This window comes from Stigmatopora argus, chromosome 5, assembly GCF_051989625.1.
Source record: "Stigmatopora argus isolate UIUO_Sarg chromosome 5, RoL_Sarg_1.0, whole genome shotgun sequence".
NCBI lineage: Eukaryota > Metazoa > Chordata > Actinopteri > Syngnathiformes > Syngnathidae > Stigmatopora > Stigmatopora argus.
In genome coordinates, this window is record NC_135391.1 from 17,934,562 (window position 1) to 17,953,580 (window position 19,019).

The 19,019-nt window shown below is 38.9% G+C and overlaps 1 protein-coding gene across 1 annotated transcript in view; it reads left to right on the forward strand.

Annotated features, from left to right (window-relative positions):
* The window catches only part of adamts3 (ADAM metallopeptidase with thrombospondin type 1 motif, 3), a 144,727-nt gene that overhangs the window by 43,892 nt on the left and 81,816 nt on the right, over positions 1–19,019 (forward strand). Inside the window, exon 5 of the mRNA XM_077600895.1 lies at positions 17,431–17,621. Within this exon, the coding sequence (XP_077457021.1) occupies positions 17,431–17,621 (191 nt within the window). The remainder of the gene's footprint in view (positions 1–17,430; positions 17,622–19,019) is intronic.

Consider the following 19,019-nt stretch of genomic DNA (forward strand, 5'->3'; position numbering starts at 1 on the left):
ACGTTCAATATTTGGGTCCTGCTGCTCGATCTTTGTTTATAAATGGTACTGACGGTCGAACGATTCAAGTTGTATTCCCGTGCAACGCGCATCAAGCTTCGTTATTATTGCCACTCATTTCAAATGAAATGGCTTGCCTCTTCCTTGCACGTCCCTCAATAGAAGCCTTTCGCTTTTCACCAACCATATTGAATAATGGATGCACGAGATATTTAATGATAAAAATGAAAAAGGTTCTTTGCGCACTGGAGATACGTTCAGGCACTTCCGCATTGCAACGAAATGGGCAGAAGAAGGTAGATGCTGGGTGAGCTGAGCTCTCACAGCGCCAGGCGTTGGTATTAGCGGCGGAAAGAAGTACTACTCGGAAAAAGGCGCACAATACAAAATCGAACTTACGAACATTTTTCGACATAAACGCAATTTGCAGACATGTTTGTATGTACCGTTGTTCGTAACTCGAATGTTCATAAGTAGGGGAGCGTCTGTACACAAATCTCGATGAAACACTGCCCTCCGCCAGTGACGTAAACGCTTTCTTTGTCCGCCAGATGGACCGCGAGAGCCCATTCTATTGCCCGGTGCTCACACTTAGAAAAAAGAACTCAAGAAGAATGTAATCAATTGTTTGGTGAATCTGATGACGATGAATCAGACTGAAAGGTTGGACAACTCCGAAGGTAGAGTTGAGGGTAGAGCTACAGCTCAGCAAGCAAGTGCGCAGGGAAACGGAGCTCCCCAACGAAAATATGAATAATAATATGGAAATCTTAAAAAGACCATAGTACCTGGAGAAAACCCATGCAGGTCCTGGATTTGAACCCAAGTATACATACATATTGACACTACCAAAATAAACTTTGCAGAACAAAGAGCAAATTTTCAGTAGCAGCAAGAATCTCAAGACCAAGATAGCTCTTTATCATATCAGATTATTAATAGTTTACAGATTGTTTTATGTAAAACAAAATACAGAAATTCCACTGGTTCCTCCATGAAATAATATCGAGCCACTGTTGAACTGACTAACACCATCTAGAACTAAAACTGAGAATGCCTTTTTTACTTTCTTTTATGGGCGTTATTCAATGATAATTTTATCATTCGCTGTCGTCAATTAAAATCAGGCAGTGGGCCACCGATGCTCTGCGTCCCATAGTTTGGACACTACACTAAACATCATTTAATCATATTTACATTTGAAACTATTAATAAAATATGAAAAGACATTTACCGGGACATGAAGTGCCTTTGCATCACTGTTTTGCTAAGTGGATCTTTAAAATGAAATGTATACAAATGAATTTAGACCACAATGAATCAATGAATTCCCAATTCATTGATAGCGATAGACTTTTAATTTGTTTGAAGTGGGAGGGTCTTTCATTTACCCCTCTCAGTCGAAACGGACGTCCAACACCAGGAGGGCGAAGCAGGACAACGTGAGGCCTTGTTGCCGCCTTGGACCGCGGAACATGCTGCCAAACTTAGCCTTCATTCATGGTCAAGGCGCCAGCGAATTTCTTTGGGGGGTTAAAGAAAACGCTGGCTGTCTTCCTTCACGGGGAGTTCAATCTACTTTGGTGACTCCCATCCGTTTCTCTCAAACAGACAGCCCAATGTCGTAGCTGAGCGCTATAGACTTTTCCGCTACAGCGCCCTCAGCAACACAATGGATAAAATTCACAAATGTCTTGACCTTTAAAAAAAAATGCCTCCGAGGACGCTTTAAACAGAGCAGATTTCCTCGTGTTGAGGATGTCTCTGTTTCTGCCTGTCTCATGTGGTGAAAATGACCTAAATCAAACACTGTGGGCAAATGCAAATGGAAAAAATGAACTAATGAAAAGTACATGACAACAAAAATAACTTTTGATAACCCTGAAATGACATTAGGTATATGATTCAGCGCTATTGACAATGCAAGTCGTCTAATCACGTGGTTTTCAGTAACTAATCGGCGTCAAATCCATTTGAAGTGGGAGGATGGCAGAAAATGATCGTTGGACTCCAGAGGTGTCAGTGGTAGCCAAAGATGTAAAAAATATATATATAATGTGTTTCTTTGTTGAACAAGATCCCAGAAGGGGCAGACAATGAGCTAACAAATAAAACATACAGTCGTACCTCTACTTACGAAATTAATTAAGAACTTTTTCGTAACTTGAACATTTCGTAAGTTGAGGTGTACTTTACATGTAAATTCTCTAATTTGTTCCACAGTCCTCAGACAACTACCAACTAAACCCTTCAAAATTGCTCAAAGTGTCCCAATTTTGATGTAAAAAAATATATAATTTGTTTCTTTGTTGAACAAGATCCCAGAAGGGGCAGACAATGAGCTAACAAATAAAACATACAGTCGTACCTCTACTTACGAAATTAATTAAGATATTTTTCGTAACTTGAACATTTCGTAAGTTGTGGTGTACTTTACATGTAAATTCTCAAGTTTGTTCCATGGTCCTCACACAACTACCAACTAAACCCTTTGTAATTGCTCAGTGTCCCCCATTTTGTATGAAAGATGTGAGGAAACACACAAAAATTAGAGAAAATTATTTAAAAAAAGATTTATTAATGTCGTAAAATAAATCAAGCATATGAAAATGTGCTCTGAACTAGTAAAATAGTTCCCTCCGCGACCGTTTTTCTACCAGGGCCGAAAGCTGTCCACTTTGTACTACATTGTGCCCTATCTGTGAGTGTGTGTGTGTGTGTGTGTGTGTGAAAATATGTGCCGCGTTGCATTTGTATGGTTTTTAATCGCTTAATAAGGGGAAGGAATTGCAATCATTAATAAAGGGAGCATTTAGTCGAGGTGGACAGGTATGTAAGAGATAATCTTGAAACATGGATAGTGGTTGTTGTGAGACAGCCAATTGAATTCAATTCAATGCTTTTATTGTCATTATATGAGATAGAATGAGAGCGATGAAATGAGAGCCCAGTAGAGGGCAGCGATGTTCCAAAGTGAGAATCAATGCATCCGCGACAATATTTTCTAAATAAAATAAAGGATAAGGAAATACATTTACTTTTTGGGTGATTTCGGAACATGGATCTTTTTCGTATCTCAAGTCACTCATTTGCATATAAAAAATTGTAACCTGAAATTTTTGTTCCTCGGGGCATTCGTAAGTAGAGGTATGAATATAGTAAGAATACGTTAGGACAGAAAAAATATGATAGTATAAAACAAAAATACTAAACATGAACATTTAATTGGACAAATACTGTGCAGTTAAAAATTGAAAAAAATCATTAAAATATTTTAAAAAGAATTAAAAGTAAAAACCTTTCTTGCATGAATTACTAATGAATGAAAAAAATGAATGATTTTTAAAAAATCTAGCATTGCATTGTATTGTATTTTCAATTAAATTTGAGGAGTCAGGATTCTTGAAAATATGAGACTTGGCATAAACCCACAGTGTCAGAGCATTTCAGGTACATTAAAGGTAGAAAAGCAAAGAGAATTGTTGAACAGAGAACCATAATCACGAGATCAGTGTTTCCAAACTGTTTTTGAGCTGAGGCACACTTTTTGCATTGCAAAAAATCTCAAATCACGCCGCCATCTTAAGATAATCTAATTTAAAACTGTGTTTTAAAGCAGTTTTGTGGTCCCACAAACTTTATGCACATGAATCCAAACAACTTTCGGTTCAGGTTACATAAAAAATGAACAATAAAACTATGTCAATCTTACTATATGGACTTTTTAGTTGTCATATTTCTGTTTTAGACACATAATATTACAAATTTTCTTTCAGAATTTTGCAATGGGTGAATTCTTGCCAGGTAATTTCCCACTGTACACCTAACCATCACTCACGGCACAGTGGTTGGGAAACTGCACTAGTTTTACTGAACTTTGAAGAGGAAAACACTCATTAGCATCAAGTTGACTATCTCTCCCATTCCAATGTTTGGGTAAAAAGAGTATACACTGATCCTGCAAGTACTACACTATTGCAAAAATCATGCCAAACTCTAATTGGGACACACAGTTACCATCATCCCTTGTTGTGCCTTTGCAGTGACACAAAGACTTGATTCAACTCTCACAATAAGGACAATCAAAACCGCAGCGCTAAACGAGCACCCTTTTTGAAAATGAGCAATAATAACAAAAATGGTCTAATTACCCGACACAAGGGAAAAGATGCTTTGCTAGGCCATTCACACGACGGTGGTGACGCCATGCTGACTTTATAGCGCCATTTCAATGCCAATTGGACCTTGTGCGGCCTGATTATGAACATATAAAATCAGCCTCGAAATTGAAGCCAACATATGGACTCCAACTGGGTCACGCCATCCTGGATAGCTAATGACTTGACAGCGTTGCCTTTTAAAAATAAATAAATAAACCAAAAAGCTGCTATTAAGATAATTAGGCCTGTAAAAAGGCTCTTCTGGGTGCATTAACAGGGAATAAAACATGGCTGGACCTTGACACAGCAGTTTTTAGATTTTTTTTAGGCTAATGGGAATGCAAAGCTATTTAGTTTTTAATGACCTCATTTTACTTTCAGGGAAAGAAAATAAATTCAATACTTAATAAAATGTTCATTAATTTTCTTGTACATATATAGTTATATAAATATAATAACATGTAATTGTAAAAATTAAAATGGCGGATGTATCACAAAGCATAGTAGTAGCAAAATTGATAGTTGTAGCAGAAAAATTGTGTTTTCAAGTAAAAGTAAACTGTCGTTCTACAAAATATAAGCCATAGTTGTAGATAGGTTGCATCAATGATTGAGTTGTAGAAAAATGGTAGTTGTGTCGTAGTAAAAGTAAGTTGTAGCTTTAGAAAATTAATAGCAGCTGTACATTGTAGTTGTACTTATAGAAAGCCAATGTTGTACTTTTAGCAAGTTTAACTTTTGTAGTTGTGCAAATGATAACTTCTAGTTTTTGAAAAATTAATGTTTCAATGTCAAAAAGAACTTCGCGACTTCAACTTTCGTGGCTCCATGACATCGCAGATTTTTTCCTTAAGTATAGAAAAAAAAGTTCAGAAAAATATCAAAATCCACGCTTAAACTCACAAGCGGAAGACAGATGAATAATGGCTGTGAAAAATGGCGGAAGTCAGGGCACCACCTCTTTTCTCAGCGCCGAAGTATAAGCGATATACCCACAGAAAAAGAATGGGCGCGCCGAGTATCATATAAAGTGGCGTGATTCACTACGTCTTGCCATTTCCTGTTTTGTGGCGAGTTAATTTTGCATTAATTTTGTTGAGTCCCCATTGAAAATGCCCTCTAAATATTGGCATTCCTTGATATGCCAAACGCGTAGCATGCCTTTGGGACATAAATTCATTTACACATATTCAGCTGTAGGAACCATGCTAATGTTAACGGGCACCGCCGTGCGGGGAAGGGTACACGGTCGATTGGTCGCCGGTCTTTTGGTTGCCGATCTTTTGGTCGCCGGTCTTTTGGTCGCCGGTCTTTTGGTCGCCAGTCTTTTGGTCGCCGGTCTTTTGGTCGCCCGGAAGGTACGTGATAATTGCCATTTAAATCGTTGCTCAAATTCCCTAAATACAAACTGCGAATTACTATTTAGTCATACTTAATGCCCTAGTAATTATTAGGCTAAAGAAAAGTTCCAAATTTCCCGGACTTTTATTGTTTTTTGTTGGAGAACTTGTTAAGACCCTGACTGACGTAGCTTCTTAAATAGACAACACATGTACATACAAACTCATACACGCTCACGTCGGCTCAGTGAAACTGCTCATGGCCATTGATGGCTTTTATTGATGCGTAGACCGTGTTGTTTTATCTTGTTTTGTCGACGGTCTTTTGGTCGTCGGTCTTTTGGTTGCCGGTCTTTTGGTCGCTGGTCTTTTGGTCGCCCGTTGTCGCGGTCGGGGCGACCAAAAGACCGCGAACAAAAGACCGCGACCAAAAGACCGCGACCAAAAGACCGCGACCAAAAGACCGGCGACCAAAAGACCGGCGACCAATTGATCGCACACGGCGGGGAAGAGTGGGATCTGGAGATGCAAGCGTTTTGTGGCGATCTGTATGCTGTGAATAAATGTCGTAATAGAGGTAGCGGCTGGTCTCTCCGCCGTGCTGCACGTTGCAGCGACCGTTCTTCTTTCGCTTGGCCACGAGCGCGCACGTGCCATTGTTCAGCGCCCGAAGCTCGCATCTTCCGAGGTGTGGAACTGCAAAATCTCGTGTGGACGAAGTCACCCCGCCTCCGACTCCGAAGAATAAAAAAATATACCAGCATTACGAAGGATTTGTGCCATTGATATGTGAAACTGGCATGAAGATCGGACGTCAACACACTGCATGGGGCCAGTCAGAAGGAGACTGATGACAACATGGTCGAAGCCATTCAATTTGGCAATTGACTTGAAAGTGTCAAGACAAGAACAACAGCAATATTTATACAAGAAAAATGTCTCTCGAATCTGATGAAGAGTATTTGGATTAAAGCTCCAAAACCTGATTTTTTTTATTATTTAAATCAAGTGGAAAGGAACTATTTTCACTGTGAGTACAGTACTTAAAGTATTTAGAATTTTTTAATTCATAGATTATATTTAGGTATTAATACATAACAGTCTTTTCCCATGCCTGTAACTGTGATATTTAATAAATACACTTCTTGATAATTGTACTTGTATAATTGTATTTTTGTTTAGGCGCGAAAACATAGTATGGTATGTAGTAATAATAGGGGTGAACCTAGTTTGTGTTTTTTTGATTATCGCGGCCAAGTCCGGTCTACATTATCCGTGAAAAATTAGGGATTAGTGTTGTTGAAGAAAAAAATGGTAGCTGATCCTAAACAATGTGTAGTTTTTGAAAAAGTAACTTTGTAGTGTAGTGTAGTCTGTCTTTGACACACAGGAAGACAGGTAATCCTTTTATACCCATGTATATTAATATAGTTACCTCTACTTACGAATGCCTCTAGGTACGAAATTTTTAGGTTCCCAAAGCTTTTTATTTGCAAATGAGTGCCTCGAGATACGAAAAAGATCCAAGTTACGAAATCCCCCAAAAAGTAATATATTTACGTTATTTTATTTAGAAAATATTGTCGCGGATGCATTGTTTCTTACTTTAGAACCTCGTTACACTCTACTGGGCTCTCATTGGTTGTTTCACAACAATCACTATCCATGTTATAAGATTCTTTCTTACATATCCCGTTATTTAGCGATTAAAACCGTACAAATGCAACGGGCTATATATTTACACATGCACACACAGGACACACGTTCATTCATTGATTCATTCTTTTCTGAACCTCTTTATCCTCACTATAAAAGTCTAAACGTGTAGTAATTAAAGTCTAAAAGTGTAGTAAAAAAATAAAATATAAAAAACTACCACATGTTCACCACCCCTGCTCTAGTAGATGTAAGCCACATGATGGTACACTGGCTCTTTCGCCTGACTTCGGTGCATTCAGTATGGGATTGATTCCCACTTAGTGATGGTGGGATTTTAAGTGTGAATATGTGATCTGTCTATGTGTGCCCACAACTAGCTTGATCCCAGTCTAGGGTGTCATCAGCCTTTCGCCCGAAGTCAGATGTAATAGACTCCAGGAGCCCGCAACCCTGACAAGGATAAGAAGTGTTGAAAATTCATGAATAAATAGTGATGTACCCCAAAAATTATAGTTTTGGCAAAATCTACTGAACATGACTCCACATTATTTTTTGGACTATAAGTCGCACCTGAGTATAAGTCGCACCTGAGTATAAGTCGCACCTGAGTATAAGTCGCACCAGAGTATAAGGCGCACCTGACTATAAGTCGCACTACCCAAAAAAGGAAAAAACATAAATCGCACTGGAGTATAAGTCGCATTTTTTGGGGAAAATTATTTGATAAAATCCAACACCAAAAACATGCATGTCATCTTTAAAGGCAATTTAAAAATAAATTAAAATAGAGAACAACAGGCTGAATAATTGTACGGTATACTAACGTTATATGACTGACACGCCTGGTAATGACGTAATATATTAAGAGTTATTCAGATAACTCTAGCATAAAGAACATACTAACAAGTTCACCAAACTATCAGTTTCACTCCAAATCACTAAAGCCAATGAAATCTTCATCCTCGGTGTCCACCAACTCGGGGGGTAGACAATTTCACACATAAGTAGTACCCCCAGCCAAACTATGAAAAAAAACTGCGATTTATAATCTGAAAAATACGGTAATTCATTTGTCCCTCCCAATCAAAAAAGGCTTGAATGTCTAATGCCGTCAATGGAAGGCAATTAATTCAATACCTGCATATAAAGAGTAACTCCTTCACTATTAAATGTGATAACATAGTAGATTTCCACTGGGCTTTTGCCCGTCGCCCACCATGCTTCCATTTTTAGCCTGTGGCACCACCAACCAGTCTTGTCGCCGCATCGCCTGGTAGTTTACCACATGCGGCAGACTCCCCCTCCTCGTGGCCCCAGTCTTAAAGCTAAGCTAGTGACGGCAAGTCCTGTGCCTTTGAAGTGGCCTGTTTACTCTTCTGGGTTCTGGCAGTGAGAGGGCGGAGGGGAATGCGCACAAGAATGCCAGTGTCACAACCAGAGCGGTATAGTGCAGGAATGTTGCCCACAATCCTTGGTTTGTAGGAGACTGCCAGGCCTACGGACGTTTCTTCTGTGTTTATTTTAGCTCAATCACGACCACTGTCTGACTGGCCGAGCATCCCGCAATAGAAGAAAAATATCCTCTGGCTCTTGGTATTTTTTTTATCGACTATTTAGGGTAATGAACAAATTTGACTTTGATTATTGTTAACATTTCTATAGTCCTTGGTGAAAGATTGGATATTTCGTTTTTTGTCTTCCTTTTTGTATTGAATGAAGACAGAAAATAAATTCATTTATTTTCCGTACCACTTAATCTCACAAGGATAATGAGGGTTGCTGGATGCTATCCTAGCTATCTACGGATAACAGGAGGGGGACATCCTGAATGGGTGGCCAGCCCATCGCAGGGCAGAAGGAGACAGACAACCATTCGCCATATCTGGACACAAACTAGAGTGTTCAACCTGTCTATGTTGCATGTTTTGGGGACATGGGAGGAAACTGTAGTACCCGGAGAAAACCCACACAATCCTGGGGAAAACATGCAAATTCCACACATTGAGGACAGACATTGGATTAAATCCTCAACCCCAGAACTTTGAGGCCAACACGCTAACCACCGTGCCTTCTTATTGAAAGAAAATTTAATTAGAATGAACGTTCATTTTCTGCTACCCTAAACTTTCAAGGGGATTAAATGTTTACTGGTGACAAACTCAGTGTTGTATCTTGGCAAAAGGAAGTATAAATCTTATTTTTTTCACTCCTCGGCTGCTTTTAACTTAATACTAAAAGTCTAATCCATTTGAAATGGTGGGGCTGGCATTTCAAACGAAATGGACATCTATGAGCGAAATTTACCGGTAGGAAGTTGCATCCTAGCCCGGGGTAGAAGTAGTAATTGTATTTTTTTTCACTCATTGGCTACCAATGATTTGGACGCCTACTAATTTCAATGCACACCAAAAGAATAATTAGAGTCCACATGATTAGACACCTATCACCGTCTATGTTATTTAAAGCAAATGTTATCATAAGTGAATCGTATTGTATTACATTTTCCATGGTTGGTATAGAAGGGGAATTTAGGTGTCACATTATAAATCTTGTCACATTGTAATCGTAACATCTCATTTAGTATTTTATTTCAGGTGTTCCCGTATTGCATTTGAATTGGAGTAAATCATGTCACATTAGGGTGAATCATTTCTTATCATTATTCAAGCTTACATAAATTAAGCGATTTACATGGCATTTAAAGGGAAGTAATTGGAATCATAAATTGAGTGGCATGTATTACATTCTAATCGGAAACCATGGTTTTGAATTTTAATGGGGCAAAAATATACGCAGTAGTGTATCCTATCATATGAAAAAAGGAATGCCTCAAGCTTTGACGAAGTGTAAAGCTAAGCAAACGACCAAGAATGCTCAAACACTTCCATCACACGGATGAGCGCAATGGCTTACGCCATACGCTACCAGCCAGACCCAATACTGTCAGTTCCAATAAAAGACTTGATTTTCATATCACTCGTTGCCAGAGACGCATACTCAGAAGCCAAATCAGATTGTTCCTTGTTATGTAACCACCAGGGATCATCTGCATGTTCTGCCCATAACTAGGCTGGAGATGCCTTGCTCACATCTGAAAAGCACACCTCATGTTTGCCTGTGTTTTCGTATCAAATGTTATCGTTATCTTTCACTCGATGTTTGAAACCAGTACGAATCAACACTGTTTGAGGTGCTTGATTTAGTAGATGCTGACTTCCGGCAGAGCAGGTACCATTAACATTTTAAATAATTCACAAATATAATGCATAAACATGGATAATCTGATTACATGAAACATAAAATTGTAGCAAGTTACATAAACATTCATAAACTCATTTTCTGAACCGCTTTATCTTCACTAGGGTCGCGGGGGGTGCTGGGGCCTATCCCAGCTGACTTCGGGCCAGAGGCGGGGGACACCCTGAATCGGTGGCCAGCCAATCGCAGGGCACAAGGAGACGGACAACCATGTACACTCACACCCATACCTAGGGGCAATTTAGAGTGTCCAATCAGCATACCATGGCTGTTTTCGGAATGTGGGAGGAAACCGGAGTACCCGGATGAAACCCACGCAGGCCCAGGAGAACATGTAAACACCACACAGGTGCACGTGACCTGGATTTGAACCAAGGACCCCAGAGCTGTGGGGCCGACACGCTAACCACTTACTTCACCGGGCCGGTGAAGATAAAGCTCTCCTCAAAGTTTTGTAAAAAATATTGAAAGACCAATTCACTAATTCAATTTTTCATTCATAGTGAACAAATCTCAGATAAAAGGGACCAACTGTAAAAGTGCCCACCTCCGCTGAATGGGAACCAAAAAAAGTTTTATGAACATATTGTGCAATTTTGATCATCCCTTTATTTGTTCTTGAGTTACACAAAAATACAAACCTGTAGCCTTTGATCCCACAATTTTAATCACCTCTTCCATTTGATATTATACTTAAATATCCTTCTGTTATAATAATATTCTTCTTTTTCTTTCTTTATTATCTTCAATGCAAACATACTAATTCAAATTTTGCTCTCTGACATTTCACCTCAAAACACAAACATTATTTGATTTGATCATCCCTTTATTCGTTCTTGAGTTACACAAAAAGACAGATTTAATATTCATCCTGTAGCCTTTGATCCCAGAATTTGAATCACCTTTTGCATTTGATATTATAATTAAATATCCTTTTGTTATAATAATAATAATCTTTTTCATTCTTTGTTATCTTTAACACAAACATACAAATTCAAATGTTGCTCTCTGACATTTTACTTCATAACACAAACATTGAATGTCCTCTTCTGTTTCATATTAAAAGCATCCTCCGAGTTTAGTACCAATCTGAAAATATCTTCACTTGCCCCTCCTGGTCAAACTTCATTGGACGTCTAGCACCGTCAATGGCAATGAAAAATGACCATTCACAGCAGGCCTCCTCATTTAAATAACGTGGACGTCTACTGTTGTCAAATATGTGAAATTAATTAAAATCTCCGATTTTTTTTTTACTATCAATCCAGTGTATATCTTTGTATATTTGTTTTAATAGAGGGCCGCCTGATGGTGTATTGGTTCACTCGCCTAACTATAGTGCGGGCAGGGACTCGGGCTCGATTCTCGCTGGTGGAGCATGATTGTTGTGTGCGCGAATGGTCGTCTGTCTCTTTGTGGACTCTACAGCTGACTGCGACCAGTCTAGGATGCAATGTTCCCTCTAATTTTTGTTTGTCTGGGCAGAAAGACAACCTCCCTGAGCACACTGAGTACCGGTGTGAGCAACATCATCATTGCTCGCTATGGGCACACACCAGTATCACACCTGCCATAAACAGGTGTATGTCTACTACACATAAATGATTTAGTAATAATAAAATCTAATGATTAATATCTATGAATGGGCGGCCCGGCGGATGAGTGGTTCGCGTGTCGGCCTCACAGCTAAAAAAATAAAATAAAACAGGGATTTTATTTTGTGCGCTCCATATGATTTGGTGTGCGCAAAGAAGACGAGAGTAGTGCGCAATTGCGCATGCACGCAGCTTAGAGGGAACATTGCTAGGATGTAGCCTGCCTTTCACCCGAAGTCAGCTAGGATAGGCTCCAGCAACTCCCACAAGCTTTCCAAGGATGTGCGTTTCGGAAGATAAATGAACGGATGAATTTGTATTAATTGTACAGTTGTACCTCTACTTACGAAGGTCTCCACATATGAAATATTCAGGTAACGAAAGGCCTTAATGGGACAATGTTGTCGGTTGTTTGAAAGAAATTCAAGTTACGTTAGATGAAATATCAAAAATTCAAACATCTTCTTGTAGCATCATCTATTTCATTTTGAAATGTCATGATAGATGTGCTCTTTCATTGGCTATCTCCCAACACTCCACTGGCCTGCCATTGGCTAGGAGGGAACTGCATCTCCATGATCTTGGACCTTAGGGTGTTATCGAGCCCTGGGTAGACGCGAGAGGGGGTTTGGGTAGGGTTTCTCCGGTTTCCTCCCACATTCCAAAAGCATGTATATAGTAAACTGGTTTCACACTCTAAATTGCCCCAAGGTATGAGTGTGAGCGTGAATGGTCATCTTTGTCCTTGTGCCCTGCGTTTTGCTGGCCATCAATTCAGGGTATCCCCTTGCAGAACCCTTTGCGACCCTTGCAAAGATAAGCAGTAAAAAATAAATGAATGAATGAATAGTTTTATATTTTAAATCCCCCGAACACAATGATTAATGATAGAGAACCAATACAATTTTAATTGGTACCTGGTGTCTGCATAGTTTATGTGAACATATCATTTTCATTTTTTAAACAAATGTGGCCAAATTTAGGCAAGAGGGTATTTACTTGCTTTGAGATGTTATTGTGGCGATGCTTTGCAATGTGCCCCATGTTGGTATTTCTTTTCTTGACTTGCTAATGTAAAAATTAAAACGATTCAGGTTCTGTATCATTTTGGCCCCTCATAACTGAGGGAGGATCAGCCCGACGGCTGAGTGTTTAGAACGTCGGCCTCACAGTGGGGGTCCTGGGTTTAAATCCAGGTGGGTCCACCTGTGTGGAGTTTGCATGTTTTCCCCGGGCCTTCGTGGGTTTTCTCTGGGTACTCCGGTTTCCTCCCACATTTCAAAGACATGCCTGGTAGGCTGATTAGACACTCTAAGTTGCCCCGAGGTATGAGTGTGAGCATGAATGGTTGTTTGTCTCCTTGTGCCCTGCAATTGGCTGGCCACCAATTCAGGGTGCCCCCCGCCTCTGGCCCAGTGTCAGCTGGGATAGGGGTCCAGCACCCCCCACAACCCTAGTGAGGGTGAAGCGGTTCAGAAAATGAGATGAGAAAAATTAGAGATAACTGATAAAATAAATTTAAATTAAAAATTTCTAAATCTATCTTTCCCCTCATTTTATATCCAATTCACATAACTTAAAAAACTGCAAATCAAGGCGCAGAAAAAAATATTTTCCTAAAAATTTATAGCTCTACTAAAGTTTTAATAACATTCCCATTTTTTCCATTAGCACTGTTCATTTTCAATTAAATAAATGACCCGAAAGAGCACAAAACTACAGTGACCAAGAAATGCCCCAAAATCAATACAAAAATTAAAAGGAAAACAGTAAAACCCAAAATCGTTCAAACCTTTTTTTATACAATTTAAAAAAATCCAAAATGCAAAAAAGCACTTTGAAAACGGTGAAAATGCAAGTAAACAAGTAAACCATCAAACTACATAAACGCAAGAACAAATATAAACAACTGCTACAATACAAAAAAGACAGAAACCCCCCCCACCAAAACCTGAAAGAAAATCCTTAAGAATTGAATTACCATTATACATCAATCATTGGGTACCATTTACGGACATGACTAGATGTCCAAAAGAACAAACATTCATAAGCAAAGTTAAACAAGAAATCAAGCAAAAAACAAAAAAAATAACTGCAAAAAAAAGAAAAGCCTAAACATTCTTGAAAAAAAACCTAAATATGGAAGAGTCAAAAAACACTGCGCAAACAGAAAAGGAAACTAAAAAAACTGCAAAAGAACACAAAGACCAAACAAAAAACAAGACAACCCCCTCACCAAAACCATAAAAAGATTGCAATAAAAATACCTGAATAATTGAAAAACCATGGAATGTTTTGTTGATAGGGCACTGATTGGCTGCAGTTGACAGTGCTAGACGCCCAATGTTTGTTCATTTGGCCTTCCCAGTCAAAACGGCTTGCATGTCTGGTGCTATCAATGGCAGTCAATCCAGGAAGTGACCCAAAAATGCCCTAAAATTAAAAGCAAGTTATCCAATATCTATGGGTTGTGATCCCAGGAAGAGAGAGCAAACTTAATTTATCCTGAAATTGCATTTTCTAGTTTCCTATCCAAATATACCTGGCAGAAAAAAAGTTAAAAACCTTTTGATTTGTCTCCTCTTTCAATAATTTGATTATTTGTTTCTAGTTCCATAGACTTGCAATTGCTCATTCTTGTGGTTGAAAAGGTTTAGAGGCGTCAAGCATCGACAACTTAGGCTGAACATGTAATGAATCTGAAATCAGCCCAAGGCAAGCGCAGCATGAAGTGAAATAATGAAGCCCTAAAATGAGGGAAGGAAAAGTGCAGTCGGCCATGTTGTTAGAATGCTAAATCCATAAATAATTGGTCGTGGCCGGGTAGAAGAAGTTGGACACATTAGAAACCTTGATGACAGCGCACAGACACATCTAACCGATGATATTCTAGATAGCCCATTGGGGAATCCGCCAGGAGAGAAAAGATTATTTCAACCAAGTCTCGGGATCGAGTATGGGAAGTGTAGAGCATTGCGTTGATTTTCGTTGAAACCTGGGAGTTTTTATGCTAAACATAACATACAGCCAGCAAATTTCCTGATTGAAATAAGAAAATGAATATCATAAAAAAACTTTTATCGGCAGGAGACAATGTTTTCTCTCTTCCGCCAACATCATTATACATCATAAAGTGGTTTAAGGTCGTGTTAACTAAACAATAAAATTTTGAGAGAGTTCATCCTTTCCACTTAACCTCACAAGAATCGCTGGGGTTGTCAAAGAGTATTCAAAATTAAAATGATCAAGAATCTAGATACATAACTATTGAAATTGTACTGTAAAAATAATGTATGTGATGGTTTGCCTCTGCATAGTTGAAACCGATGACATGATGGAAGGTAAAGATCTGTCAGGGGATGCATGAAAACAGTAGTTGAGACTTTTTATTTTTTAGATTAGATAACTTTATTCATCCCGTATTCGGGAAATTTCATTGTCACGGTAGCAAGAGGGTGAGAATGCAGACACAGGAAAAGACATTTTAGACATGAATAGATGGGTAATAAATAAGTTAATAAATAAATACATAAATAGATAAATAAATGAATATATGAATAAATGAATAATGCTGTCTTTATCTTGCGACAAGTTTGAATTCAAATTGTAAAGTTGGTCAGATGAGAAAATAAGTCCCAAAGAGCATGATTCCAGCAAATATTTACCCAAAAAGTTCAAACCGAAGACAGGATTACCATAACATAGCGTGGATGAAAGAGAAAGAGATAAGAGCGCCCTGCACAGAAGCCTCTTGGGTTTAACATTGGACTTCGGGCATCTACTGTGTGGTAAATATCTTAAATTTACGTGCCCCGACTCCGCCGGCAAGAAGACTAAACACTAATAATGCCAACAACACCGGTTAAAGTCTTGTTGTTTAGGTACCGATTTTGTTGTTAACCACTCTTCAATGGCAACTCTTCCTTTGTCACTTGGTCAAAGACGTCTCCAGTAAAATGTTTTGATCAGTAACAAGATAATTGGCCATTTACTGGCTGTTCCACCTCTTTCTGTGTGCTCAATCCACTCATCTCACAGCTTGGTCAGATGGAGAAAAATAGCGTTATATTTTTTGTGTTAGTGTTTTAGCAATTTTCTTCGCAACTTGTATTCATTGTCTTTTTTTGATAAAATGATAGAATTTCTTGGGCAAAACAACTAAAACGCTGGGCGCCGCAGCAATGAAACTGATCAAATGCTTACCTTTAGCTACATCCATTCCGGTAACAGACTATGGCCTGCTGGCCAACAGCAAAATGGGATTAAAACTTTGTTTTGGGCTTTGTTGGTCTATTTTACCAAGAATTAGGCAACTAGTTGTGGTTCACTTAAGTCTATGCGTCTATCAAGTTAAGTGAGAGAAAGAAGCATGAGCTGCAGACGTGACCGGGAAGCGGCTATTTGCTTGAACACTAAGGCCAAACTGCATACAAAGCAGTTCTTGGTCAGTTTCCCAATTTATTCTTAAACACGTTTCATTCCCTCAGTAAAAGAGGAAGAACGTGACAACAATTTTTGCCTGAAAACAATGTTTTGCGCTTCCACAACACGTCAAACGGTTGCCCAATGTGACTTGGTCGGCGATGAGTGTGATGGGAAACAGCATCATCTAATCAGCACCTGTATATTTTTTTGAAGGTTCCGCCCATGAAAAAGGTCTCACTTGGATCTTTCTCACATTGAGCTGTGTAATATATTCATAGTGTATATATGGAAAAACAAGTCTGGTATTGCAAATTAACACTTAGCAGGGTTTTTCAGCCACATGCAAACACAGATTTTGGGCATTAAAACTACTGTATTTATTCGAGTATAATGCGTAAGATTTTGTATAAAAAAAACTGAAGCAAAGTTGGGGGCGCGTTATACATGAATCCCGGTCAAACCCTGCCCTCCACTGGTGAAATAGTCCCCTTCGGCAGCCGTTAAATTGGGAGACATAAAACCTGTCTTTGTCCGCCCAATGGGGCCCATTCCATTCTATAGGCTCACACTTAGAAAAAATAACTCAAGAAGAATGGGATCAATCTGATGATGATGAATCGGACTTTGAAATTGTTTAAATATTATGCTGATGAATTAGACTTTAAGGATTTAAAATTGTAAATTCCGTTTGAGAATTGTGTTCATACCGGTAGTTTGTTTTACCAGGCTTCTGTACCATATGTTGTGAATACATTATTTGTCATGGCGATACGTGTTCAGCATTTGCCAGTTACCAGTACCAGTGCAATCCTTGGTGTGAGCTGAGAAAAAGTGAAGAAAAAAATTCTATACAATTTTTCAGTCACAAATTTTGGGTGCGTGCTATACACGTGTGCACGTTATACTCGAATAAATACGGTAGTATCCACACTGATATGCATCATTCCAAACTTTGACTAACAAATATCCTTCTGTCTCTACAAACGTAAACAGAGCTGCACAATGTTCCCGGGACGCTGGATCTAGTTTTAAGGGAAGTCAACAAGACCGTCCATCAGCGTGAACGCCGCGATGCCGGCGAGAACGACTATAACATTGAAGTCCTGTTAGGGGTGGACGACTCTGTGGTTCGATTCCATGGAAAGGAGCATGTCCAGAATTACCTCCTCACCCTCATGAATATTGTAAGTGGATCTTTAACATTCTTTCCTTCGCACAGGCACCAGTACAAATGAATTAAATGTCTATTATTGCCAATGGCAGGCAATTAGTTAATTTTGGTCACTTCCTTGCTAATTTTTGAATACTTATGGGTCATGTCCTGTACAATTTAGGGCATCCCAAGGTCACTTCCCGTTGATTAGTCACTTTTTGTTGATGTTAGGGCATTCTCTGTTGATTTTGCGGTACTTATGGGACACTTTGTGTTCATCGTCAGGCACCACCAATTATTTGTCACTCCTTGTAGATCTAAGATTTCTGTTGATGTTAGGAGATTTATTCAATTTTTGGTTATCCTCACACGATCGTGGAGGGTGCTGGAGCCTATCCCTGCCAACTATGGGCACCTGGCAGGAGACAGCCCTGATTGGTGGCCAGCCAATCGCAGTGCACAAGGAGTCAGACAATAATCCACGCTCACACTCATACCTAGGGGCAATTTAGAGTGTTCAACCAGCCTTCCATGCATGTTTTTGGGACATGGGAGGAAACCAGAGTACCCAGAGAAAACCCACGCAAGCTCAGGAAACTGCAAACTCCATACATGAAGGTCTAACCTGCAGAGGACTTTTTTTTTTATATTTCAGGAATATTTCACTGTGTGTCAATTTTAGGGCAATCAAAGGGAGTAAAAAAATAATCCCAATTTTGGACGACTTCCTGTTGGTTTTGGGGCACTTGTTTATTTTTCCTGATTTTGTGATGTTTTTTAATTTGTGAATTGTATGGATCAAACAAAATATGTAGGAGAGAGGTATTCAAATGTTTTTCTCCCAGGGTCATTTTCTTAAAAATTGAATGATGCAAGGGACAGCTTGAATACAATCTTCTATTGAACAGAGCACATAAATTGGGTGAAAAATGGGATTTGGCTTTTAAATTGTATTTATTCTTTAGTATTAACTCATTGGCTGCCAATAACAGCGTTAGACGACCAATCAACTTTGACTGGAAGGGGTGGCAGCAAACAACCAATCAGTGCCAGCCACCAGGCCAAATCCAATTAGATGCCTACCACCATCAATTGCAGTAAAAGAGGATCCCACAATCCCACCCTTGCCAGTTTAAATGGATTTGATGTCTATAACTGACAACGGTGGTGAATGAGTTAGGGTTTGCAAGCAACAAAATGTAGAGGTATTAGGATATTGAAATGTATTTATATTGTACATGACTGAAACAAATACAGAACAAGGATATATCATATCACAATTTTATTTTAATTTTGAATTTGATGAGCATTTTTATTTGAAATTGCCAAATAATCAATGAATGAAAAAGTGGACAAGGAAAAAACTACAAATATTAATTGTTAAAAAATCAATTCCACTACATATCGTGATATGTTGCATGATTCTGGT